We start from the raw sequence: 26598 nt of genomic DNA, 5'->3' as shown, positions 1-26598 counted from the left end.
CCTGCGACCGGGGCGGAAGCAGGCGCGGGGCGGGTACCGCGTGTGAGGAGAGCCGGGCCGGGCCTGCTGGCGGGGCTCAGCCCCGGAAGGTAACGGCTCTGCGGGACGGGGAGAGCTGGTGCCTGCTGGGGGGACGCAAGGCCCGGAGGAGCGGTGGCGGCCCAGGGAGTCGACGCTCAGGCTCGTCACGGCTTAATGCTGCTCTCTTGCAGGCTAATCCCTCCTCTGACGCTGCCGGCGGACTTTTCCCCTTTCCCTTCCTTTTCTGCCCTGTCTGTGCTTTTAATCCTCCCTCGGCAAATACCGAATTACATCCGTCAACCCTGCAACGGCCCAGGCACAGCCGTTAGGTGCCCGGCTCCGCTGGGACCGGTTCCTGTGCTCCCAGGGCGCGGGAGCTGCGTTACCACCCTCACGACCCTCCGCTGCGGTGCTGCAGGGAGGAAGGGCCCGGGGGCCACAGCGCTCAGCGTGTGCCACCGGCCTGCGAGTGCCCCGCGATGAGAGCGGTGTGCCTGCCTCCTCATCCTCCTCGGGAGGTTGCTCTGTCAAGCAGCCGAGCTTCTCGGAGCGGGGAGAGGCAGCGTGCCAGGACTGTGTGGTAGCTGGTCAGGAGAAGTGTGGCTGGGTTTTGGTTGACGGGAACACAGAACCGTTTTAGTCGTTTAATTCGTGAGGCTGCTGAGAGATTCCCTGGGTCATTTGAGTTTAGGTCGCCGCAGTCATGGCCCGTAGAAAAGCTCTAAGCCCTTGCCACAAGGCACTGCCCCGCCTTCCCTTCCACTCACTCCACACAGCACTTGTGGCAAAAGTAACTGTACCAAGGTACCTGTATGCTACTTGGGAAGAGAAATGTGAGAACAGTGCATGAGGCTCTGTAGTGGTATGGAACAGAAAATGATTAAAAATGCATGAAAACGAATGTTTGTAGATCACTGTGCTCCTTGGCATAGGGGAGACAAACTACCAAAGACCCCGCATTTACCCCATGTATGAATGTAATGTCCCAGGTGAGATCTGAGTCTGAGAAATTCGTCATACTTGGATCTCAGCCTTCAGTGTGGTGACACTTAGCTGTGCTAAGTCTGGCGGCTCAAAGGAAGGCAAAGAAACTGGAAGTCAGTCTGTGTCATCAAAGGGAGAGTAATTTTCTCCATGTCCCTGACATATCCAGAAGGAATGTTGCTTTTGCACATGGGTGTAACTGCAGTGTAACTACCATGATATAAACGTGTTACCATCAAAGTCCTTTCAAATGGTACTATTCTTACTGAGAGCTGAAAACTACATTGCTTTAATGCTATACAGAATGAGAGCTACAAACATCATTTCTGAAAGCTTAAAACAGGAATGTAATTAGAAAGTGCAAGCTATTAAATCTGGATAAGCATTTGTACCATCCCACAAAGTCCAGTATGTATACATCTCTGAATTCATGGGATGCCCTTCTTACTATTTTGCCATATGTCCAGACAGGCCTATTCTGCTTTGGCATCTGAATACATTATGCAATAAGAATGTCATAAGCTTTGGAAATTTTGGCCACAAGCACATCTGTTTATCAGTCTCAGTGACTGCAGTGGAAAAATTATAAATCTAGCTGCTTAACAGCAAACTGAACTACAGCGAGTTTCAGTGAACAAAACCAAACGAATTTTAGAACAAAAAAATTTTCATTAAAACAATGGAGTCAGGCCAGGCTGTCATGCATGCAGTACAGAAGTGGTGGAATCAAATAATTTTTCTGAAGCTAAAAGTAACACTGCTTTTAATTCTGTGATGGAAGAAAGTACCAGAAGTCTGAGAGATCTGACTTTCAAAGCCTTCTGTCTTAGGGTTTGATGTTAGAAAACTTCGGGATGACCATTACTTCATTAAACAATTCCTCCCATGAGCTGATCAACCTTCAGTTTGGATAGCTGCCTTATCTGAAAGGCAGCATCAAGTTTCACTGTAGTGTGCCTTCTGATTTTTAGATTTTCTCAAAACCTATTTCTAATTCTCTAAACAACTTTGATACCATAGAGCTAAAATAATACAACTGTTTGCATTAGCTTGCAAATGGTTGTCTATATTTAGTTTCAGCACAGATCACTTCCCAGACAATTGTTTTATGCCCCTGGTGGCAAATTAAAGGCCACGATATTCTTTTATCCCTGTAGTTAGTTAAATTTACGCATAAATTAATGCATATACTATGTTTATCCTATCTCTAAATCTTCATTTGGAAAACTTTCAAATAAACTTTTATTACTGGATTTATACCCAGGCAAATAACAATTGTCTTATGTTGAAAATCACCATGGTAAAGCCAGCAGATGGAAATAAAATTTACCACTTAAGAGCCTGTGGTATAACTCTTAAAGAGTTATAAGTCTTAAGAGTTACTGCTTAGACTCCTGAGAGCTTGTGAACTGGAATTGAACAGTGCTGACATTATAGTAACTTGCAGGTTTGTCAGTACTGTGGAGCAGGCTGAGTAAATTATAATGTATTTCCTAAATTTTCTTTAAAATGTACCATAAAATGGGAAAAATACTGGTTGCTTTCAGATCTGTGGGACCTTTCAATTGATTTTAATTAGATCAAGAGTACAGTGGGGGGAGGTTCCTGAACTTTGTGGAGCTCTCTTGCTAACATCATATTTACACAGTGTGGTTTTTTTTGGTATTGGGGAAAATGAAATTACTTCAGTTTATGTCTCCATCATGATGCTGCAGGACTCTCTTGACATATTTATTCTCTTCTAGGTGACAACTATCAGCAAGCTACAAGACTGTCACAATGAGTTTTGCTGAATATGGAGATACGATAAAGGACGGTGACACAGCTATTGTGTTCTTGGGCCATGACTCCATGTTTCCTGTGAAAGTCCAGCATGGCACTGTAACTCAGACTAAGTATGGGGTCATCAGGCATTCCACGGACCTCATAGGCAAGAAGTATGGTTCCAAAGTAACCTGCAGTAAAGGAGGATGGGTGTTTATTCTTCATCCAACTCCAGAACTGTGGACCATGAATCTTCCACACAGGACGCAGATTCTGTATTCCACTGACATCTCTATAATCACCATGATGTTAGAACTGAAGCCAGGCTCCATAGTATGCGAATCAGGTAATAATTAATGTGTTGAAATCCTTTATTAAGAAGTAAGACCAACACTTTCATGAAAAAAAAAGGCTTATCTTTACATTTTGCATAAAGTCTCTTCTTTTTATGATACAATTGTTGAATCGTTATGATACAATTTTCGCAGCCTACGCACTGAGTATTCTATTTCAAGTGCATGTGTTCCCTCATGTGCCGCTGTTTCTTCAGCAAGTGATGTTACCTCAGTATGCTGGCCTCATGTATGGGTATACCTTTGAGTATGTGTTTGATTAAGTCATCTTCTTTAAATAAATATATAAACATTTTTCTTTCCATTTTCTAAAACTGTAGTTGTTAAGTAGTTAAAAAATATTTTTGAACACATGATTTGAATCAAAATTCAGGCTTTGAATTTGCACTTTCAGAGAACATCGTTGAAATAACCCAGTGAAAGAGTCTGATGATAGGGTGTTGAACTAATAAGGAAAATAAATTTGAATATTTATATAGTGTGATACCATGTAAGTACATCTATTTTAGCTTTCTGTTCCAAAGTGGGATCCATTTGTAGCACTGGAACTGCATACCGAATCGCTGTAGCTGTTTAATACAATGGATGATATGTTTATCACATGGCTGTGTTTTGTTTCTAAACTTGGTTTAATTTATTACAACTTCCCTGATTTTGCTTAATTTGCAAGTAAGGGGCGGAATTTTATATTAATAGGTATTTTCCTGCTTGAATACAGTTTATAATAGTACCTTCATGACTTTATTGCTGCAAGCAGTATGAGGCTTGCTTTATTTGAGTCCATCAGTTTGGAAAAATATGAACTGGGGTAGATTGTCCTTGGGTTTTTTTGCCTTTTCCTTTGAGTGTTTCTATGAAGCAGTTCCACACACTTCCCCCTCAAGCATAGATATGGCAAAGGATCAGCATGACAGGATTGTGCTGTACTGTATTTTCTCACATTTAACATTTTCTGTTCTCACCCAAGCATAATTTTGGGCAGCTTTAGAGGCATAATGACCACTTTCCAACGTGATGAAATGCTGCTTTATCTCTGCAACCAGTTGCACCCATTAAGGAACAGGTGGTATATGGAGCTGGTTGCTGTATAGCAGCACTTGAAACAGGCAAAGCCACAGGCAGAGCCTCTGTAACTGCTAAAATGTTTGGGTCCTGTGAGTTTATAGTTTGGTTTGTAGGATGGTAAGGAATTTGTACGTTTGTCTTGGGAAGTAGCCCTGTTGTTCATTGGGCATTTCTTCAGCTCTTCCTCTCCTTGCTATGTTTAGACAAGATGGGAAAAATAAACGCAGCAAATTAGTCAAAGTGTGGGAGATTTGAATTGTTGTGTCCTGCTTCGCTTGGTATAGGGGTGTGTTGATGTACAGACCTGCACATAAAATGTTTTCAGTAACGTCAAAGGTACCTAGAGGTGGTAAAATGTTTAAAAGTTCGTTTATCTAAATAGCTAAGAAATGGAAACACTTGATGAAGTAACTTACCCAGATTCCCGAAGATGTTGTGAGTACAAAATTCATAGCCATAAGCTATCCTTTTGGCTAATGGGAACCTGTCCCCAGGTTTATTTTAATGCTTGTGCAGTCAAAGTATTGTAATTTCAGCTTTCCAGGAAAAGTGAACAGTTTTATTGCTATAGTTGTGCTTGAATTGCTTGAAAGTTTTACTGCTCAGAAAGAAAGAGTATTGCATCAAATTTACCTGTTAACCTTAATGCAAGGGATCTTACTGCAAATTTGCTTGCAACTGACCAAAAGAGGTGATTCAAATGAAAAAATTTATAGATCCTGACAACTGCAGCCTCCAATGTGGTGATGTAACCTACTTTGGTGCCATCCTAAATTAGACAGTTTTCACTGATTCAAAATAATTAGTTCTAGATTAACCTTGTGTGGCCTAGACAGAAACAGCCCAATGGCGATTAATAGAAACAAGACAGGAAATCTGGTCTAGTAATGACATTTGAGTCTGCTTCCTGCTGGTGCTGCGTTTAGATGTATTTTGAGCATTAACTAGCATGGAGGTCTGTCTTTTCTATTATTTGAAATTGAACTTTTGTACATAGTTGCTGATCAGACCAGAAAAGCGGGCACTGTGAAGAGGCCAGGCTCTTTTGTCTTACTAATTAAGACAGTGGCATTTGCCCAGTGTAAACTGTCAGAATGGTGGATTAGTCTCCCCAACTATATGAAGACTGAGAAAGTAAAACGAAATACCCTCTGTGTCATGTTTTATATGAGTATAAATGATTTTTTGTGTATGATAATAAAAAATCAGTAGAATAACCAGAAGGCTCAATTTTATATCACTTTATATCACTTTATGCATTTTAAATTGATTACTCATAATTTGTCATAAAAGATACAAACATATTAATACAGGTTTTACTATTTTTAATCATCTTTAACAAATACCTAAAGAGCAAGCTTGTCAGCAGTGCATGCATAATTAAAAATGGTGCAAGCATACTCTGTTGAGGCTATAAGGGAACTCGGCATCTGCCTGATGTTTCATGACGGAGGTGTAGGAATATGATCCTTTTTCTGCCTTCTGCCAATTTCTAATTTATAAAGGTACATTGAGATTTAAAGACTGTTAGCATGATTGCTCTAGCTAAAATCCCTTGAAATGATTGGTCCCTGGACTGTGGAATTTCCCACTCTGACGCAGTCTTTAACAACCTGATCTTTCTAGAATTAAAGAATAATTGAGATAGTTCCTAAAATACCTGCTGTGGGTGGCCTGGTAGCAAGAGCCTTTAATTCTCATCTGGTAACTCTGATCCTATTTGAATTCATTGCATGTGCATCCACTGTCTAGATAAAGGAGTAAGATGAATCTTTTCTTTTGTGTCACACTCTCCAAAACTAATCTTATTCTGCATTTGAACCAGAATGAAACCTCTCAGATATCTTTTCCAAACAGAAGCGTGTGGAACCCTTTTTTTCTAGATTTTTCCTTCTAGTGCCCATGTATCAAGGCATTTTTACTGTCTTCTCTCCCTGGTGAGACCTAAACAAGTGTCTATGCTAGCTCTCAGAATTACTTGGGGAATGCAATACAGCACTGTGAAACCTTATTTAATCTGATAAATCTTAGAAATACTCTGGCTTCAATGGAGCATGTATTTAGGCAAAATGTAGTTTAGTCAAAAGTATTCTAACCAACCGTCCCAGTGATCCTTCAGCATTCAGCAAAATCAGACTCACATGAGCAAAAAATGTTAATTGGATTTTTTTGTTTCCCTTCAGCTAAATCCCAAATTAAAAATTGCTAAACCCTGCTCATTGCCACACAGCAGTGGGTTTCTGAGCCCACAGACTGGGTTTCTGAAGCCTGAGAACAGTATTCTGGGTCCTCATGGTTTTTCTGTGGAGGAGTAATGAGAGCTGCCAGCCAGCCTTACACTAGAGCTTCTCAGAAACAATTATGAAATTTTCAGACTCAGCCTGGGTATAGATATTGTTAAGAGCACATTCATAAAAAATTAATGAGGACTTAATGATTAATGGATACTTAATAAATGATTAATAGTTTATTGTGAAGCCCTAGCAAGTCAGCTGTGTGCTTATGAGGCTTCTGAAGTGCTTATAGACTTTTTGACAAATACTGCTCACGTCTTTACAGTTTTTGCGGTATACGTATATGTAAACTGTTTGCAACTCTGTCTTTAGTGTAAAGTACAGGCCAGAATTTGTAAGTATTAATTTGATTTTGGAACGTGTTCATACTAATTAAGTCAATGTTTTATGATGTCTCTTATCTATTTCCTAGCAGCTGTTCAGGTTAGAGTGAGGGAAGAATTTGAGAACCCGATTCTTGTATAGCACCTTTTGAAGTATAAGAAAGGCCTCATTAGTACAAATGTCAGAGAGCAGAGTATTCTCTTGATGTACCAAAGAACTGAACCAAAACAACTGTGGCCACATGAGGCATCGCTCCAATGTATTCAGACTTGCGGCTCACATGCAGCTGATGAAGAATGCTGGTCATGCCCTAAAGCATTTGTTTGCAGACTGTCTGGACTCACTTTCATCTTATCATTTCACTTGCCCACGAAACGCATTTGTTACGCAGCTCTGAACTTAACAATGTTACGTTTGTTCTGCAGAAGATCCCTCTCTAAGGAACTCGGACTCTTGAATCTCTAAGGAAAAATTCAGTCTTCACATTCTCATTCCTTTTGTAGGCAGTGCCAGTCTTGAAAACTTCCCTGCTGTTCTCCCAACTATTCAATGTGGTCAGTGAGCAGCAGCACTTGCTGACCTCCAGCATGCTGCCTAAAATGCCTAGTTCAGCATGGTGTCCACAACAGACAGTAGCAGAAAGAGCTAGTGTTCCGTAAAGGAGGCTTCTTGATTTACTGTTTCGTTTGTGAGTTGCCAACTCATCTTCTTAAAACTCTTCCCCTCCCTTTCCTACTCCTGCTTCTCTGTCCCTGCTCTTGCCCTGTCTTACCTCTGCCACTATGATTTGTGCCCTTGACTATTTTCACAGTCAGATATTTGGGTTAGTTTCCATCAGGTTCTTAATATCTTTTCGTATATTTTTTAAAAATCATTAGCGATTCTCCAGTTACACAAACTTGCTATGTACAGTGACCAGTCTTCCCCTGTTCAGTGTTTCTTGACAGATGGTAGCTGTGGAGTTGCTAGCTCTGTCTGAAGATTAATTTTCTTTAGGTTTTGGGGCTCCTTCTGTTCTCACAGCTGACTCATGACCTGTCTTACTATTTGCTAGGTCTAAGTGGTGTAGCTAGGAGACAAATACAGCCACACTGTCATTGTTTTGTGTTTACTCATTTTATAATAACTTCGGTAGCCAAATTTTAGAGCAGAGACCTCAGTTCTGTTAAAAATGTTATTAGATACTGTAGAGACCCAGTATTAAATTTCACTTTTCCCATTTCCAAGCAGTAAGAACCAATGTTCTTATTTTTTGCTTAAAGCAAAAGAGCTTCTTTTGCTTTATTCCCAAATCCTTTTGCATATGCACAGCTGTAAACATCTATATGTTCAAAATCACTGTTTGTAATTCTTTTTTTAGAAAGAAGCACCTATTATGAGAAATTTTTAGGGAAGACAAACCAAGTGATAGCCTGCAATAAGGAAATGCAATAGAACACAGAATTGGATCACTTAGGTTTATAGCTTGGATCAGATTCCAGGAGGTTAGACAAATATCCTTTGCAGTAAGAAAATGAGATAGAATAATAAACAGAAAACAGTGTAAAAATGTACTTTCTTAGTCAGTTATCAGTCAAGTGCTATGCTAGATGCCGTGGTAGTACATTTCTCTGGACAGTGTTCTGATGTGTATCTGTACTGTTTTGAAATAGCACATTATTTTTTAACAGCTCAGATGTTGTCCACTGCAGCTTTGAAAAGGCAAGAAATGGTCTTGATGCGGACATCATCTCAAGATAGCTGATGTGTGTGGAGGCTTCTCTGTGGAAGCCTGTCGCTTGAATTAAGCAGAGAGTGAAGAACAGAGGTGGTGGAGTTGCTCTTTACGTGAGAGAGCAACTAGAATGTATTGAGTTCTGTCCGGGGTCGGATGAGGAGCAAGTGGAATGTCTGTGGGTACGAATCAAGGGGCTGACTGGCACGGGTGATACAGTTGTGGGGGTCTATTACAGACCTCCTGATCAGGACGAAGGAGTTGATGAGGCTTTCTACAGGCAACTGGAAGTAGCCTCGCGACTACATGCCTTAGTCGTCGTGGGGGACTTTAATTACCCCGATATTTGCTGGAAGACTCACACAGCCAGTCATTCACAGTCTAGGAGGTTCCTCGAGTGCATTGATGATAATTTCTTAATGCAAATGGTGGACGTACCAACTAGGGGAGCAGCGCTGCTAGATTTAGTACTCGCCAACAAGGAGGGTTTGGTCGAAGTGGTGACGGTCAATGGCAGCCTTGGCTGCAGTGACCATGAGATGGTGGAGTTTAGGATCCTGTGTGGGAGGAATAGAATACCTAGCAAAGCCACAGTTCTGGATTTCCGAAGGGCCAACTTTGGCCTCTTCAGTCAACTGCTAAGGGAAGTCTCATGGGAAAGTGTACTAGGCGGTAAAGGGGCTCAAGATAGTTGGTTAGCATTCAAGGACCGCTTCTTCCAAGCTCAGGATCGGAGCGTCCCAATGAGTAGGAAGTCAAGTAAGGGATCTAGGAGACCGGTGTGGTTAAACAAGGAGCTGCTGGGCAAACTCAAGTGGAAAAGGAGAATCTATGGATTATGGAAGGAGGGGCTGGCCGCTTGGGAGGAATATAGGACAGTTGTTAGAGGATGTAGGGAGGCAATTAGGACAGCTAAGGCCTCCTTGGAACTCAATCTTGCTAGTCGGGTTAAAGACAATAGAAAGGGCTTCTTCAAATACATAGCAAATAAAACTAAAACAAGAGGCAATATAGGCCCACTGCTGAACGAAGTGGGTACCCTGGAGACAGAGGATATAAAGAAGGCAGAGGTGCTGAATGCCTTCTTTGCCTCTGTCTTTACTCCTGCAGACTCTCCCCGAGGGCCCCGGATTTCTATAGCCCCAGAAGGAGTCAGGACAAAGGAGGAGTTTGCTTTGGTAGATGAGGATTGGGTTAGGGATCAGCTATGCAAACTGGACATCTGTAAATCGATGGGTCCGGATGGAATGCACCCACGGGTGCTGAGGGAGCTGGCGGAGGTCATTGCTAGGCCACTTTCCATCATCTTTGGTAAGTCGTGGGAAATGGGCGAGGTGCCTGAGGATTGGCGGATGGCAAAGGTCACACCAATCTATAAGAAGGGCAAGAAGGAGGACCCGGGTAATTATAGACCGGTCAGCCTTACCTCCATCCCTGGAAAGATGATGGAACAACTTATTCTTGACTCCATCACTAGGCATATCAAGGATGAGGGGGTCATTAAGAACAGCCAACATGGTTTTATGAGGGGGAAGTCATGTATGACCAACCTTATAGCCTTCTATGAGGAAGTGACTAGGTGGAGGGATGATGGTAGAGCGGTAGATGTAGTTTTTCTTGATTTCAGTAAGGCATTTGATACTGTCTCCCACAGCATCCTCATAGATAAGCTAAGGAAGTGTGGGCTCGACGATCAAGTAGTGAGGTGGATCGAGAACTGGTTGAAAGGAAGAAGGCAGAGAGTTGTGCTCAATGGCGCAGAATCTAGCTGGAGGTCTGTGACTAGTGGAGTTCCTCAGGGGTCGGTGCTGGGACCGGTGCTGTTTAATATTTTCATCAATGACCTGGATGAGGGAACTGAGTGCACCATCAGCAAGTTTGCTGATGACACAAAACTGGGAGGAGTGACTGACACACCAGAGGACTGTGCTGCCATTCAGCGAGACCTGGACAGGCTGGAGAGTTGGGCGGGGAGAAACTTGATGAAATTTAACAAGGGCAAGTGTAGAGTCTTGCATCTGGGGAAGAACAACCCCATGTACCAGTACAGGTTGGGGGTTGACCTGCTGGAAAGTAGTGAAGGGGAAAGGGACCTGGGGGTCCTGGTGGATAGGAGGATGACCATGAGCCAGCAATGTGCTCTTGTGGCCAAGAAGGCAAATGGCATCTTAGGGTGCATTAGAAAGGGAGTGGTTAGTAGGTCAAGAGAGGTTCTCCTCCCCCTCTACTCAGCCTTGGTGAGGCCGCATCTGGAATATTGCGTCCAGTTCTGGGCCCCTCTGTTCAAGAAGGACAGGGAATTGCTTGAAGGAGTCCAGAGCGCAGAGCCACAAAGATGATTAAGGGAGTGGAACATCTCCCTTATGAGGAGAGGCTGAGGGAGCTGGGTCTCTTTAGCTTGCAAAAGAGGAGACTGAGGGGTGACCTCATCAATGTTTACAAATATGTGAAGGGTAGGTGTCAGGATGATGGAGCTAGGCTTTTTTCAGTGATATCCAGTGATAGGACAAGGGGCAATGGGTGTAAACTGGAACATAGGAAGTTCCACGTTAACATCAGGAAGAACTTCTTTACTGTAAGAGTGACAGAGCACTGGAACAGGTTGCCCAGGGGGGTTGTGGAGTCTCCTACACTGGAGATATTCAAGGCCCGCCTGGACAAGTTCCTGTGTGATGTACTGTAGGTTACCCTGCTCTTGCAGGGGGGTTGGACTAGATGATCTTTTTAGGTCCCTTCCAACCCTTGGGATTCTGTGATTCTGTGATTCTGTGATCTGTTTGAGGTCAGGGGAATGACTGAGGAGTGCATCTGATCAATACTTTCTTGTCTACAAATCTGAACGAAGTATCAGTAGGTGCTGAGCTAGAGTGTTCCATCTAGTTGTCCACTTGTTAGGATTGAAACCGCTCTAAAAGTGCAGTGTTTTCTTTGCCCTGGGAGAGGGCAGAAACACTTTCCTGAGCTAAAATGTATCAGAGAAGAATGGAATGCACTTGAGCCAAGAAGGGAAGGATACAACATCAGTCTGCAGGGCATGCGCCACCTGATTTGCATGGTTTTAACAGACAGGATCTTAATTCCTGCCTTTGGACTGGGATGGACCACTTTGCTAGTCTACATGCTGATCCCCTAAACAGTGACTACTCCTCAGGTTTTGAGCTTTGAGTATGGCATACTGGGGACCCTGTGGTGTGTTACTAAATACCTGCAATGCAGAAGTCTGCTTTTTGACTAAGACGTTTAAGATCATAGAACAGTCAATGTCTAAGAGCATCATGTTTCCCCAAGGCATTAGCAAGTGTCCTAAGTGCTCACCTAAGTGAGCTCTAAAACGGTACCTGTGGTGTTAGGAATGTCTTCAGTGCAGTTTGAGTTATCATCATTTTACCTCTCTTTTATAGAGTCCATTCATGATTAATACACTGTTGTTAAATGGGCATTGTGCTGTGGTAGAGAGCAGTTTCTTAGACTATTTATAGTGCAGGCTGTCAGGGAGGCAAGCATTCTGGTGCAAAAATTACAAACTATTTGTTTCTAAAAGTTTCTTGCCTTCCACTTTCTAGGTCAAATTGGGAAGATAGGCATTTCAGTGCACCTATATGAGAATGAAAATCTGTTGAAGTCCATCCAATTCTTAACTTGCTTCTTCTGATGGAAAAAGTTAATTTTTGAGCATTCAGGTTTTTGGTTCATTTCTATGCAGGTAATTCAGCTATGATATTTCAGGCTTAGTAGAATTACTCCCTGCATTTTCCTGCTTTCTTGACTGATTCTGTATCATGCTAAGGGTACTCTTCGTTTCCCAATGAAACCTGAACCTGACTAGAACTATTTTGTTGAATACTACTTTTTTCAGTAATGATTTTAAAGTAAGTAGAAAGAGAAATCCAAAAGGGAATTGAGAAGGTGGTGAGAGAACTCAGATGTTGAATGTTGCAGATTTGCATGGGAGAAGGTGAATATAAACATAAATTTCCCTTTCTACTGCCAGACTCTCACATTCTTAATAAGTTGCATCAAGTATGCCAAACTGTCAGACACATCAGAGTTGAGGGTCATCATAATTGCACAATACTGCGTTCAGAACCTGTAAGCTCTTCAAGAAGAGATTTTACAATGGTGGGTGATTCATAACCATCTTGTTGTTTCCTGCAGTTTTGAGAGTTGTCACAGAGAAGGCAGGCAGCATCTTCGGAAATACTCTCATTAATAATGTTATTGTGATAGAGTTTGATATGTTAAAACATGATACATATTCTCATGTTTGCGGTAGCCAGTCAACAATGAACAGTTCCTGGCAACTTGTTTAACAAAAGCTCTGTAATATGCGTGCAAGTGATGATGACTTCCAACATCCTGGAAATTTCAGGGTTTGGCATGGAGAGAAAAGAAAAGAAGCCAAAAGATCTAAATGAGTTTTCCTAGGAAGGAGACAAACAGTATCTTCTGTGGTGTTTTTAAGAGCAGATTTAAAAGGAAAGTGATTAAAAATGTAGAAGAATATGAACAAGGAAACTGGATACATGCACAAGCTTCCTCTCTCTTCTGCTTACAGCCCAGCTGTGCTGACAGGCCTTCTGTTCACTCTTTCAGATGCAGAAAGTGTGCCGTATAACTCACTTGAGAGGTAAAATAATGAAATTCTTTCAGTTTGCGAAAGTTCTCAGTTGTGCAGTCCTGCCTTCTGGCATGAAATATAAGGGCAGAAGTTCAGTCATTTTCGCATCCTGTGAAAAATAGTTCCCTCCTCTTATCGTTAAAAAGGAAAAAAAAAAAACCCCACCACAAAATCAATTAAATGTCACTTCTTTGTTATGCACATGTATCATTGAAGCTTTACAACCACATGGCTATCATGCTACCCTTACTCCTTCTGACCAGGGAAAAGTTTATGTTGACATTCAGAGCCTATCAGTGCTATGACCAGATAGTTTTTCGTGTGTGCACATGTAAAGTGTCTTTGCCTTTTGTTTGCTTTATTTTAATACTGTCATAAACTCACATTTGAAAATTGGATTTCAGTTGTGAAAATGGATTTTCACCTTAAATAAGTGTGTGTCCCAGTTTCTCTCTTCCTTTGGACCTCTTTGAGGCTAGTGCTAAAATCTGTCAGTCGTCCCTCGCTAGTCTGCCTGTTGGGGTCAAAGCCCTTTCAGAGGGAAGCAGAGGGGCAGTGCTGATTCCACAGTGCAGGCGGTTGATCCGGGGGCAAACGTGGGCCCTGAGCTCTGTTTACCGTCTGAATAGCTCTTCTTTCAGAGTTGACAGATTAAATACGGTGCCACAGCGATGTTTCTCCCCTTATGTGACTAGGTGGCAAGAACCTTGGATCCATCAGTAAACTGACTTCCTGTATGATTGCGGGAAGTGTTGCTCCAATTAAGAAGGGGACCTATGTCCCCTAATTAATTTCTTTTCTACTCATTTCTGAACTTTCTCCACCACTGCTTTATTTCAGGTTCTGTCCTTTGTAAGCTTTTTAAGATCTATGTTAGTTGAAAGAACTTGCTTCAGGCTGGAATTTAGCCTGAACAGTCATTGAAGATAGCTAGAAATAGATTTTCTTTCTACAGGAGGAATATGTTCCAAGTACAGAATTATAAATCAATAAACACAGATAATTTGGGGCTGCTGTGGGGTTTTGAGCTTGAGGGGTTATTCTGTTAAATGCCACTTCAGTGAGTAATTTGCAATGTGAATTGGTATATGGGTGTTTTCTGCAGTGAAAATGTTCTTTATTAGTCATTCATCTATTTAACATGCCAATGGATCATTTAAAATAAGTGTCCTAAATTATCAAACAAGGAAGAGAATCTGTCTTAATAGTCCCTGGTTGTACATGGTAATGGTACTTGTGTACAATTTCAGGTATGTGATGGCTCTCATTAGGCTAAGTTAAGATCGTGTAGCTGTGCATGTATGTAAGTCACCTGTGAAAGGAGGTTGTTTGGTCTGTGTGACTGCAAGGAAACCTTAGTTTTGGATAATTTCAGTGGGAGTCAAGGATGGCCAGTGTCTCTCAAGAGCCCTGGGTAAAACAAGACCTCATATCCTGAAGATCATTTGTTTGCATAGGTACCAATAGGATTTTTCAAGCACTAACTCTTGCCAACATCTCTTCTTTGTTTTAATAAAGCATAAGTTTTTGAAAGACGTTAAAATTTGCCTTCATCTTTTTTTCACCATAGAAGAGCCTGGCCTTTGAAAAAAATATCTGGTTAATTTCCCTGACTTTTTCCTGTCACATGCACTTCTTTGTGTTCTGTTGTGGCATTTGTTAGAGCTGACCCTTGGCATTAGTTTCCTACCCTAGGGAGATAAGACAGAGTTTGCCAGATTTTTAATTAATGATTTGAGGACCCTTAAGACTGTTTCCTAGGGCATTTAGTCCCTCTTGCCTTGTGAAGGAAGGACTGTTCTCTTTGAGTAGTTTAACCAGTGGTTTCTGTTCATTTGGGTTTTGAGGAAGTGTTCCAAGGAGTACTAATGGAGAAGAGCTCTGTCCTAACATTTAGAGCTGACAAAAGGCATTTAATGAGTTGTTTGTCTTTTCCAGGTACAGGCAGCGGATCCCTCTCACACGCTGTCATCAGGACAGTGGCTCCCACGGGGCACCTGTACACAGTGGAGTTCCACCAACAGAGGGCTGAGAAGGCCAGGGAGGAGTTTCGAGAGCATGGGGTGGAACATCTCGTCACTGTCACCAACCAAGATGTGTGCAAAAATGGGTTTGGTGTCTCAAACATTGCAGATGCGGTGTTCCTAGATATTCCATCTCCATGGGAAGCCATAGGACATGCAAAGTCAGCATTAAAAGCTGAAGGTAACTGCACTTACCTCTTTCTGCTCAGGAAGTACTGTGCATGCACACATCTCTGCCTTTGAGCCGTACCTAGATTTGCTCCCTTCCATTGTGTAATCAGTGTTCTCTAATGTGAAAGTCTCTAGGCATTTCCAAGGCTGAAAAACCTTCAAAAGAGGTCTTCAATTTACAGTGGAAGATTAGAAAAGAACTTTTTTTCCTACAGGCCTGTGCTAGCCGCTACAATTAGCATGGGCAATTTATGAAAAAACCTTTGAACCTCCGTCAAGTGCATTTTGCTAGATCTGAGGGGTGTGGGAAGCAGCAGTAACAATAAATGCTGAAAGCATATTTCTTTGGCAATTCAATGGGAAGGTGTTTGTATAAAAGGTGTTCAGACACACTTCACATCAATCATTGTAGACTTTAACCTATTCAACAGAGCACTCCATCAGTATTGTTAACGAAAATGTGGTTATACTTAAATATACTTGCCAATTTCTGCCTTAAATCTTTATTGCTGGAGCTAATGAGAAGTTTGCCATTGGTTGCAGTGGGAATTGAACAGAAAGGGTATCTAGCTTATGCCGGTTATTCCAGGATTGTGACAGCAAGTGAGAACTGTCAAGGTATTGGATAGATTTCATTAGTTCTTTTCCCTATTGCAAAATAAGCTTCAGTGAATAAATCATTCTTTTATCCTGGAATAATTTTTCCCTTAATTAACGTTATACTAGCATGACTTTACTGGTGTGGATCTGAACTAACTTGTGCCAGATGACTTACATCTACAAAAGCGACTTTTCTAATCAGGAGAGCGTGCTGGGACATGAGTTTAGTAAAACTTGATTATGTGCCAAGGCCCAGTTGTTTGTTAAAATATGTGATCACAGGCCTGACTTTAAGTGAATTACTAGGTCTTGAAATCACAGGATTTAAGCTTGTTCTTAACAGTCACTGAAAGTACATTACCTTGCTGAGTCAGGGCTGACCTTGCTGGTAGGCTACCTCAGCTACTACTGAAAATGTTCTAGAAAGCTTTCTGATAGCAGTGTAACACACACTTTCTTTAAAAAATACTGAATACGGAGAGCCTGGCTGGCACTCTGTACCTGCAAGGGTTACAGCTCAATCTGTAGCTGCTTTCCAGTGTGTCCTGGGAAAAAAGGTAATTTTCACTGCACTTTACAATGCCCTTCCCATGCTCAAATTATCTAATCTAGTGAGCACAACGCTCAGCTGACTTCCCAGCTTAGAAGGCGCTGCATTGCGCAGTCCAATTTGAATTATTTAAGTGGTGCACGGTTAGCATACTAAGCAGAGCTGCTTGAACAGTTTCAAGTTTTGAATCCTTGTCTCATTTGAAATCCTAAAAAAGGTATTATAGTTCCAAAGTGGCCATGCCATCTGGCTGTGCTTTTCTGTGCCACAAGGTTACATCTGTTTAGGCAGTATAGACAATGCTAAAGCATTTTAAAAAATCCCACATTTTTGTGTTTGTGAAGTGGCATCACACACTTTATGTGCTAGTCAAAAGGCCAACTTGGTGACTGTTGCTGTAGTTTTTGCTGCAAACAGCCACCAGAGTCTTGAGATCTGGTACTCATCTAAGGCTCATCTTTTGGGTTTCACAGCACCTGAATAAGAGCCAGAGGCATATTTTTTTATTATTTTTTTTTATTTTGCATGGAAACAAAAGCTTTTTCATCTGAAATATAATTGGTTGCAGTCATAATTGGTCACAAACTTACACATGCTTCTGTTTCATTCCAAATCATGAATATTTTTGTTGTGGGTTTTCTTTTACTGCTGCAAAATCTAAAATGTGATAGAAGGGTATCTGTAATGGCTTCCCTATCCCTACTGCAGGCAGATAGCTTTACAGGGCTTCTTTGTTTTGTTTTCAAAGAGTTAAAGCTCTTCTGCAGTAAGGACAGTCTGTACACATACTGCTGTTGTTCCAAGGGTTAGCACAGTGATAAAGCACTGAGTAGTTCCACCCCCGGCCTCTCTCTCACATCTGGACAGGTCACATTTGAACCATTCACACTGTGGGTTTTATTGTGGTGTGCCATGCAGATATCGCAGCTGTACTGCAGATAGTGGTAATTCATTCCCTAAAGTCTTTGGGTACTTTGGATAAAATCAGAGCTAAGCAAATTCAGTCTATAACATCAGCTAGCCTCCTCTTTAAAACCACAATATTCATTATAGCGTGTTCAGCTGAACCTGTATATAAGAGAGTTCTTAACAAAATCTTATCAAATCAGTGTTTTCTCCCTTAACTCAGGACCTTAACTCAAGGTCCTGAGTAGTGGCAGCTCCTAGTAGGCTGGGTGTTAATGATCCTCTTTATAGAGTACATTTATCACTGAGGCTATGCCTTGCAATGTGCTCTAAATACACCACTTATAGTGGCTTGGCCTCCCATTTAAAGCACTGCCAGCCTCTGAAAAGCTAAAAGAATAAAATGGCACAGTAGGTTTGTGACTAGAAGGTTCTTGTTTTCTGGTGATGTGCTCTGCCGACATTCAGGCTTGCGTCTCAGCTGCATCCTTCTGTGCTGATTTCAACAGTCACACTTTCAGCAGAAATGCTGCCTGTAATATCTCTCAGGCACTGCTGCACTGCAGAACTTGCTTTCATTTCCAGACCTGCACTGTTTTTCTTTTGCAGCATCTGCTGATTAATGCTGTTCTATAGTCAGAACTGCTGTTCCCAATATCTGACCTTGACGCCTTTTTGCAAAGTTGCTGTTAACCCCTTCAGGCTAAATTTTAAAAAGGAAGAAAATAAAAAAATGGTGAGGTAACAGAAATATCGTCAATATTCTGCAGTTAAATGCCCTGAAACTTTTGAGTCACAGTCATCTCACAACTGAATACTGTAGGGCTTTGAATATAATTCTGCACCCACCTACTCCACTCTCATAAATATTGTCTATTTCTTCCAAGCCTGTGGAAGCTGAGGCAGAAACCCACTTGTACGATAATTTTCTTATGGATTTTAATTTTTCGGTTAGGAAGATGGAAAAATACAGCCATCTATTAGGTTGGATTGGCCTCTTGTATTATAACTCAGTCCTCGGTGGTGTTTAAATTAACAGTCTGAGTCATAAAATTATTAAAAGCACCCCTCTTTTGTTTCCTTTCTTTCTGTTAAAGATTTTTACTCTATAATTCAAACTCGCCACTTCCTCTTGAGTGTCCTAAAGCCCCTATATTTTGAGTTTGTTAAATTTTGATTGCTGAGATACCACCTGAATCTGATAACATGCTGGTGCTGTCAGGTCTTCCCCCAAAACTCTGCAGGGAAAGTCACCTCTGCACAGCTCCCTGTTTGGGCCTCTGCATTTCCTGCCATCACAGAAGCCCTTCTGCAGTACTTCGCTCTTTGTAGTAGTAGTAGGCTTTCATTTCCAAAGTCTTATATTTATTTCATTTGTAAGCAGTGAACTTAAAACAGGTCTTGTTTGCATTTTTTTCTCCTTAGCATAGCCATTGATTGTTGTCCTAACCTGCCAGGTTTGGTTATTACAGATGCTGTATAAGAGAATACATACTATCTCATCCTCCCAGTAGCCTGTGGTGCAAGTAAGGCATTGCCTGGTTTAACTAGTTTCAATTTTCATTTGGGCTTGCCTCCCTCCTCCTCTGAGCTTTCAGGGAATACCAAGTCTATGTAGAAAGTCTCACTGGCTATTTTTCTTGAGCCCCAGTTTTTAAAAACTTGTGGTCCAGTTTTTAAACCACCCCAGTGTGGCTTTGAAGAGCAGCTGAAATCCCTGGCCGCAAGTCTCACCCCTCTGGTAACTGGGTAGGGAGTACCACAGGCTGAATCACACTGAGAAGAGGGCAGTGGCATCAAGGCTGATGTTTGGGCTCAGGCTACCTCAAGAACTCTCAGGGAATGTGTTAGGGCAGGAAGTGGAGTCTGACAGTCTAGCATGCTGTTGTCCTCCACCCATGCAGGTGGTACTCAAGTTGGTATCAATGCTTCTCGTGTCCCCAGGAGATTGTTTTGGAATAAATGGATGCAGCAGTAGGTGTTTGCTAAAATGTCAGCACCAACCTTTGCTAGTGTGGTACCTGGTTTGATTTGAAGGAGAATGAAGGTGAGGTTAAAGATCCACAAACTAAGTTTAGATTGAAGCACATTACCCAGAGAAGTGCCATAAAGATATCAAAGGACTGGGAAGCCTGCCGCATGAATGAAGACTGAAAGAAATGGATTTCTCAGCCTTGAGAAGGGAAGCTTAGGGGAGACTTTATGTTTCAGTATTTAAAGGGTGGCTATAAAGAAGATGGAGACTTCCTTTTTACGGGGAGTCACATGGAAAAAATGAGGGCCAGTGGGTACAAGTTACTCCCAAGGGAGATTCTGGTTGTACAGTAGAGGAAAATTTTTCACAAGGAGAACAATCAGCCATTGGAATAATCTCCTCAGGGAAGTGGTACACTCTCCAGTGTTGGAGACTTTTGAGATTCATTGGACGGGGTGCTGGGGAGTCTAGTCTAGGTCATGCTTTGCCAAGAGTTGCACCAGATAATCCTTGAGGTCCCTTTCAGCCTGGTATTGTGTGATTCATATCCTCTCAACATTGAGGGCCATCTGCTGTAGTGCAGAGCTGCCCCACTAGGAAATAGGACCAGATAACCCACTACGCAGCTTCATTTGGCTCCCAAGCACTGGCTGTTTGCTGAGCCAGCCCAAGTTGTTGTATATCATTGGAGAGCATTAATGTAGCTCTGGTCTGTCAGGGATTGGTAGGTCAAGTGCATATGATGGGCTTGGCCTTAAGTAAAAGCGATTCTGTCATGCGTTAAGAGTCAAAACAGAAGGATTCCTGCGTCATAATCTATGCCATGGAATGCTGGCCAAAGCTATTTGCCTTTACACAGTTTTCAGGAAGTAGTTTGGGATGAAAGAATCCTATAGGTTTCTTCCCCAGTTTGGAGCCAGCTGATTTTTTTACATTTCGTTGTTGCATGCTTTTGCCAGCCCATGATAGTGAGCAGGAATAAATCCCTTTTGAAGGATGCACCTACGAATGTAGAGGTTAAGGTCACATTTGCAGAAAATCACATCAAGCTCCTGTTAATGAGCTGGCAAGTGATCTGGAGAAAAATTTGTTTTCTGAACCAAGAAACATCCTTTAATTTCTTCCAACAGCCGAATCCTCTAATTTCACTTGTCAGGGAAGCTACATCAAATCGCCCACGAGCACACTTGCTTAAGGACGTTCTGTCCCCTTTTACAGAGGCAATATTTTTAGTGTCCTACTAGCACAGAGTAAATGCCATGGTGATGCTGCTCAGTGACTCTCCTGCCTCGCCTCTGCATAATGATAATGCCTGTGTAATTTTTTCTTCCTTGAGATCTTTGTAACGTAATCTTCCAATGACAATGCACCGAAGTCCCAAACCCCAGGGCTGTGTTCTTTTTCCAGAGATAAAAATGCTGTGTTGTATTCTTTACATCACAGAATTGTTTCTAAAATTACAGGCTCTTTTCCCTGGAACTTAATGGTGCTGCACTACATATGTTCTTTTTGCATCTTCTGAATAATATTGGGATGATGAAAAAAAAACTGTGAAAGCACTTGTGACGCATACTAAAATCTACAAAAGTGAGAGCACATAACTTGGACACATTTTCTGTATCCTAAGCTCATGTCAGTTGGGTACTGCCAGATTTTCCATGCTTGAAACCTAATGTAGTTATTGGCTGAATAGAACTGGTAGAGGTGTTAGTCTTTGCTCAGACAAACCAGAAATAAAATTGCTTGCTGGAATTGCACAGGAACATACCAGGAACTGCTTCTGAAGGAGGAGCAACTTTAGAGGCACTGACCTCTTGTAAAGATGCAAGGATGTGTCCCTTGATTACTAATCAGTTACTGTCTGTTAAAATGTACAGAGCTTTGTGGATGCAAATCTTCCCTTTTATTTCTCCCTTCCTTTATGCTCTCTTTTCTGATAATTCCAGTTTGAACTGTACTTCAGTTTTCATATCCTCTCAACCCTATTGCTAGTTATAATGACTGCCAGGACTGTGTGGGCTTGTTCCAGCCTACAGGTTTGGGAGGTTTAACCTCTCTATTAAATGTTTCAAACTAACTCACTCCCTGTAAAACTGGAGGTAGAAAGAAATTTAAGTCTTTCATACAGTCTCATTATTCTTTTCTCCTCATCTGTAACACTTGTCAGGTGCATTATACATGAATAAACACATTTTTAGACAGCTCTTCAGATCAGAAATCTCACACAGCTTTCCAATGTGAACAGGATTAATCTCAGATAATTACTGTATCAATTTATGATGACACATAGATCTCATTAACCAAATTTAGGAATGGTAGCTTTCCTAAAAGCAGAGCTCTGAAAGAACACAAACTCAGTTTGTACTAAGAAGTTTCCATTCAGTTGTTCTCACTGCTCTCTAGCCTCCTCCACCCCTTTGTGATCCACAGGCAGAGCAGTGTGCCCTAGCAAGTGGAGAGGGAGGGAGTACATGTCTTTTCTTCATTCACTAAGGAATCCTTGGCATGGCAAGACAAACCAATGCATATTCAAGTCTTGTAAGCCCAAAATGCCTCTTGATGTCTAAAGGACAAGAGGGCTCTTAGAGAATCTGACAATTGTGAATGCTAAAATCTAGATTTCTCTCTGCTTGGTGATTGTGCCAGAAAGGGTCTTGCCTAGCTGGTAAGCTGGTGAGGGTGAAGAGGGCAGCCTACAGTGTAGAGAATTCAGAAGCATCTGGTGTGTTGGAGATGACAGGATCTCTGCTCCTGGGACAGATGAGCATGTCCTGAGTGCTGGTTTTCTGCTGCTCACAGTCCAGGTTTTTGTGCTGGTCTAAACATACCATGGCAATTGAAGCTTCCCAAGTCTTTTTAGTTTAGACAGCCTCCCGCAGTCTGGAACTGCAGTTTCTTTTTTTGCCTTTCAACCTTCTGCTAATTGTAGCTTTCCAATATTCTCTTAATATCTGCTTAATCAAATAAGTCCAGCCTTCGAGTCAAATCCAGGCAGCTTAATGGTGTTTACAGGAAAAAGCAGAGGAGACTCTTTTCCCACTTGTTAGGATCCATAAAGCTGTTTGTAGGTATACTTATTTGGGAGACATGTATAATAATAACAGTAAGAACAATAGGTATTAAAGGGAAAAACTGGAATTGGCAGAACTACTAAAACCCACTGGATGCTCTCAGTGATATGGAACACCAGCTGTTACACTGGTTTCTCACTTTTCATACCTGAGAAGCTTCCAGCAGTGCAATGAGTAAAGTAACATGATTTTTTGTGCTTCCCCTCTGGGTATTAGCTACTGGAAGCAAGAGCTTTCTTTCTCTACCACGCAGTTTGAAAGCCTGCTCTCTGTATCTCACTTCCCCAAGCAGCCCGCTTTGCAAGGAGGCATTCTGATAAATCATCACCAAGTTTGGTGTTGACGTTCTGTGCTCAGCTGACCATCGCAAGGCAAAATGAAGGGTGCTCTGCCTTTAACTGAAGGCTTGACAAGATCCGTAGGTGGCTCTGCAACTTGTATGGCAACAGCTGTGCAGGTTTCTTAGGTTTTGAGTGTAAATCCAGAGCATGTGAGTTCGAAAGCCTAAACATATCTTGAAATCCTTGTAGTCAGAACAAATAAGAACAGACTTAATGTAAATGTGATTGCATTTCCCTTTTTAATTGCAATGTAAACCCCCAAAAACAGAAAGCCTGAATGAAATCGTAGTAAGTCTCTGTTCTCTCTGCACATTCCTGCTTTGCAGACAAAGAGTTATTATGAAGTGACATTTAGCTAACTTAGACATTTGTTCAATTCCCTACACAATAAGCATATAACATCTTTCTTTATAACATGTGTGCCCCATAGTAGCTTTCTAATTATATAACATACATTTCTTCCTGAGCTTTTCTCTTTTACATCCACAAACATGATAAGAGTGTCTACTGCTTTGGCCAGAAAAGATTAGCTGTCCACTTCAGCATCATTTTGGTAGCCCTGGTAATCCTGATGAACATAGATACCTAATTTTGCAGGAGCTAGTGGACTGGGTGTGCAATTAAATCAACATCAACAGAGTTGGTTAATAATGACACATACCAGCATTAATTTTGCAGGTGATTATTAAATTGGGTTTTAAGTGTCACTCCAGGGAATTACTTGTCCAAGGTACTTTGTTCTTAAGATGCATGATAAGAATCCCTGGCTGTGGAGACTTTATTTCACGTCTAAAATTAAATCCTACTTAATGTATGGTGGATTAATGGTCATGGAAACTGTTCTTCGCAGTCCGTACCCAGCACATCATCGCTGTGCAGTAACTGGAGTGCTACATTGACGCTTTCAGACCTGATGCTTTCTTTTTATAGAGATGTGACTGTAGAAACAAAAAAGAAAAAAAAAAGGGTAGTTCGAGATAAAGCAGGCTTCATGTAGTCCCAGCACAGCCTCTATTTATAGCAGAATGCTTTGCTCTCACTTGTATGGGTTCTTTAACTACTTCCATGACTGGTGCTGGAAGGCTTGAGTGGATGAGCCTGGGAGAGGGCTGGGAAGGAATGCAAATCAGGTCAGCAAGCATTTTCATCTAATTGTAGTAAGTAAAACAATAGCTGGAGCTGCATTGCCCAGTGTTCCTTCCCCCAGCACAAAAGCTTTTCAGGAAGGGCCTTGTGGGACATTGTGTCCTGGGTGAAAGCACATGCCCTGGCTTTGTGGCAGACAGTGTCCTTATAATTCTTTGATCTGATTTGGCTGTGGCTTTTCAGAGTAAATCTGAATCATTCTATTCTCAGCTGTTAAGGTGACATTGTAGTACTCAGAAAGTTGTAGGGGGCCTACTAATACTCTGTATTTAGAATCAAAAATCTGAACTGTGCTCAGATAAGGAGACAAGTGTCAGATTATCACTTAAAAGCCCTATCCTAGAGTTTTGAGGCATTTGCTGTAAACCTTCCTGATATCCAGTACATTTTAATGCTTGGGAGACATGCTGGTCAGTTTGACTAAAAGGGAAAAGCCTTAACAGCACTCCATCTATGGTCTGGAGAGATTACTTTATTCTGTACATGCATACCATCGTTCTCAAATAAACACAGCCGCTTTTGTCAGACTGTGTGTGCACGCGCGCTGATATTGTAATGAAGGCAACTCAGTACAGTGTGTGGAGAATGACTTCTGGCTTTGTGTAGGTGCCAACTTCAGTTCTCAGTCCAGAAGAGTGGAGAGTGATTCTGAAAGGGTCTCTGCTCTAAAGGGATCAACGTTAATGGTTTTAGCATGAACAAATGCAGTGGGCAACACAGGATTTGGAAGATGAATGAAGCTGCTGTTGCAGTTTTTAAAGGGTCTGAAGCATTCTGTAGAGTCATCTATGTTTGATTTCATGCTGACACTAAACTGCATAGTTGCCTCACAGAGATTTTCTTGAAGAATGTTTTCACTTTGTCTGTGTAACTAATTCTGTGGGCATCTGGGAGAATTTGAAAAATGATTAAAAGTGCTGCATTTTGGTTTTTGCTCTCTTCTCCACTGCCTGTCTCATTCTGCAGGTGGCCGCATCTGCTCTTTCTCCCCCTGCATTGAACAAGTCCAAAGAACCTGCCTAGCGATGGAAGAATATGGTTTTACAGAGATTAACACCTTGGAAATTCTGCTCCGAGTGTACAGTGTGAGGACAATTAACTTACAAGTCCCTGACCTTGGAAAAGCAGCTGAGGATAATTCTGGCACTGGCTTTGACAGCAGCAACCCATCATACCAAGGTAGCCCATGCTCTAATCTGCAGCAAGGAGCTGTGCAGTTCACAAGTGGTGTGCCGCTCAGGGAGATGGTTGGTCACACTGGGTACCTGACCTTTGCCACCAGGGGTCTGTTCTAGTACATGTTGAGTTTGTGCAGTTTGGAGTGTTTTGTGTGTTTGTGTGTGTATTCTGTTTTCATGGTTCTTTTTTGTCAGGCATCCAAATTGTTACTTGTCAGGGAATTCCATATATAGTCAGATTTGGTTTGAATATGCTTTGTTTAAATAGCACACAAGCATTAAGCAGAGCAGCATCAAGGGAATGTTGAAACTCTGGAATGGTGCTCCACTTGCTGTCAGGAAGAAGATTAATGAAAAGTGAATGGCCTTTCACTGGAATGTGCAGAATAAAGATGACTCCTGATAAGAGAGCAAAACAAACAGCACACAAATTACAATTAAGTTGGATTTTTTCCTCCTCTTTTCTGAATTACTTTCCCAGGTTTATGTTTTTATTTTTTCTTAGCAACACTAGACACCTTTTTTTAACTTCTCTAGTGTCTGTGTTTCTCTTAGGAATGCAAAAGTGCCTACTTGCTTCGTGTTAGGTACAGAATTAGTTTTTCCTTGGAATAGCATTCAGCTGCACAAAAGATTATTGGCACCACTCAGGAACATAACCTCTTACTCTATTCCAGACTGGCATCTGCAGATCATTTCAGTTTCACAGAGGTGAAATTGAAGTGTGCTAAACTTCAAAGAAGTGTGCTAATTGATGGATTTGGTTTAAACTGATATGTTGTGCTCATCAGTTTATACTAGAAATTTGGACCTGGATTTTCCAACAGATCATCCACTTTCATAGTTGGTGAATCCACTGTGAAAATTCACTGAACAGCAGGTTAATATTCTCTGAACACCTCTTTGTAAGTGGTGTGGCTGAGGTTCTGTTTGTTTGATGGCTTATGTGCATTATGTTGTATTATATTCCTGCAGTTGAATGTCAGAAAGGTTGCTTTTGGCAGGGTTTCTGTCTCAAAATTGCAATAATGCAAACTTAGTAAAATCCTCAACCAGCTTTATTAATTAAGTTTTCAGACCATTTATTCTTTGGTCTTCATATAAAGCTGATGGGTGTGATGAATTATTTGAATGCTGGATTAAATTTTTTATGTATAGATTAAAATAATTATGCAAATATATGGTGTTCCTTTCTTCTTTTTTTTAATAGTAAATTCACACGTATTTTCATTCCAGCCACTACTACGGTCTCTCGAAGCGTTTGGCTGTGCCTTGCGTTTGGTACCTCAGTATATTGATTGCTGTGTAAGGAAAATAACCATTCACAAACTGCTGCCTGAACATTTGAACCTGTTATCCCTCCCCCATTCTGGACAAAAATAAACAAAGCTAAGCTTTTAACGTGTTATAGCAGAATGCTAATCCATAAAGGTTTAAAGAAAGCTCAACTGATCACGACAGCAAAGATAAACTGTTGAGCAGATTAAGGGCAGAAAGCA

General features: G+C 41.6%; 1 protein-coding gene across 3 annotated transcripts; it reads left to right on the top strand.

Annotated features, from left to right (window-relative positions):
* Positions 1-26278, top strand: TRMT61A (tRNA methyltransferase 61A). 3 transcript variants are annotated; one of them, XM_065684970.1, is made up of 4 exons: positions 1-89; positions 2751-3115; positions 15076-15342; positions 24888-26278. In XM_065684970.1, the coding sequence occupies exons 2-4, from the start codon at positions 2785-2787 to the stop codon at positions 25214-25216; spliced, it is 927 nt and encodes a 308-aa protein (XP_065541042.1). In that variant the 5' UTR covers positions 1-89; positions 2751-2784; the 3' UTR covers positions 25217-26278. The 3 variants fall into 3 exon arrangements, with proteins under 3 accessions (XP_065541042.1, XP_065541043.1, XP_065541044.1); XM_065684971.1 differs by lacking the exon at positions 1-89 and adding an exon at positions 96-180; XM_065684972.1 differs by lacking the exon at positions 1-89 and adding an exon at positions 211-825.
* Positions 26279-26598: the final 320 nt, after the last annotated feature.

This window comes from Lathamus discolor, chromosome 6 (genome assembly GCF_037157495.1).
Source record: "Lathamus discolor isolate bLatDis1 chromosome 6, bLatDis1.hap1, whole genome shotgun sequence".
Lineage (NCBI taxonomy): Eukaryota > Metazoa > Chordata > Aves > Psittaciformes > Psittacidae > Lathamus > Lathamus discolor.
The sequence above is the reverse complement of the archived record's forward strand: the minus strand, read 5'-3'. Positions and strand labels throughout refer to the sequence as shown.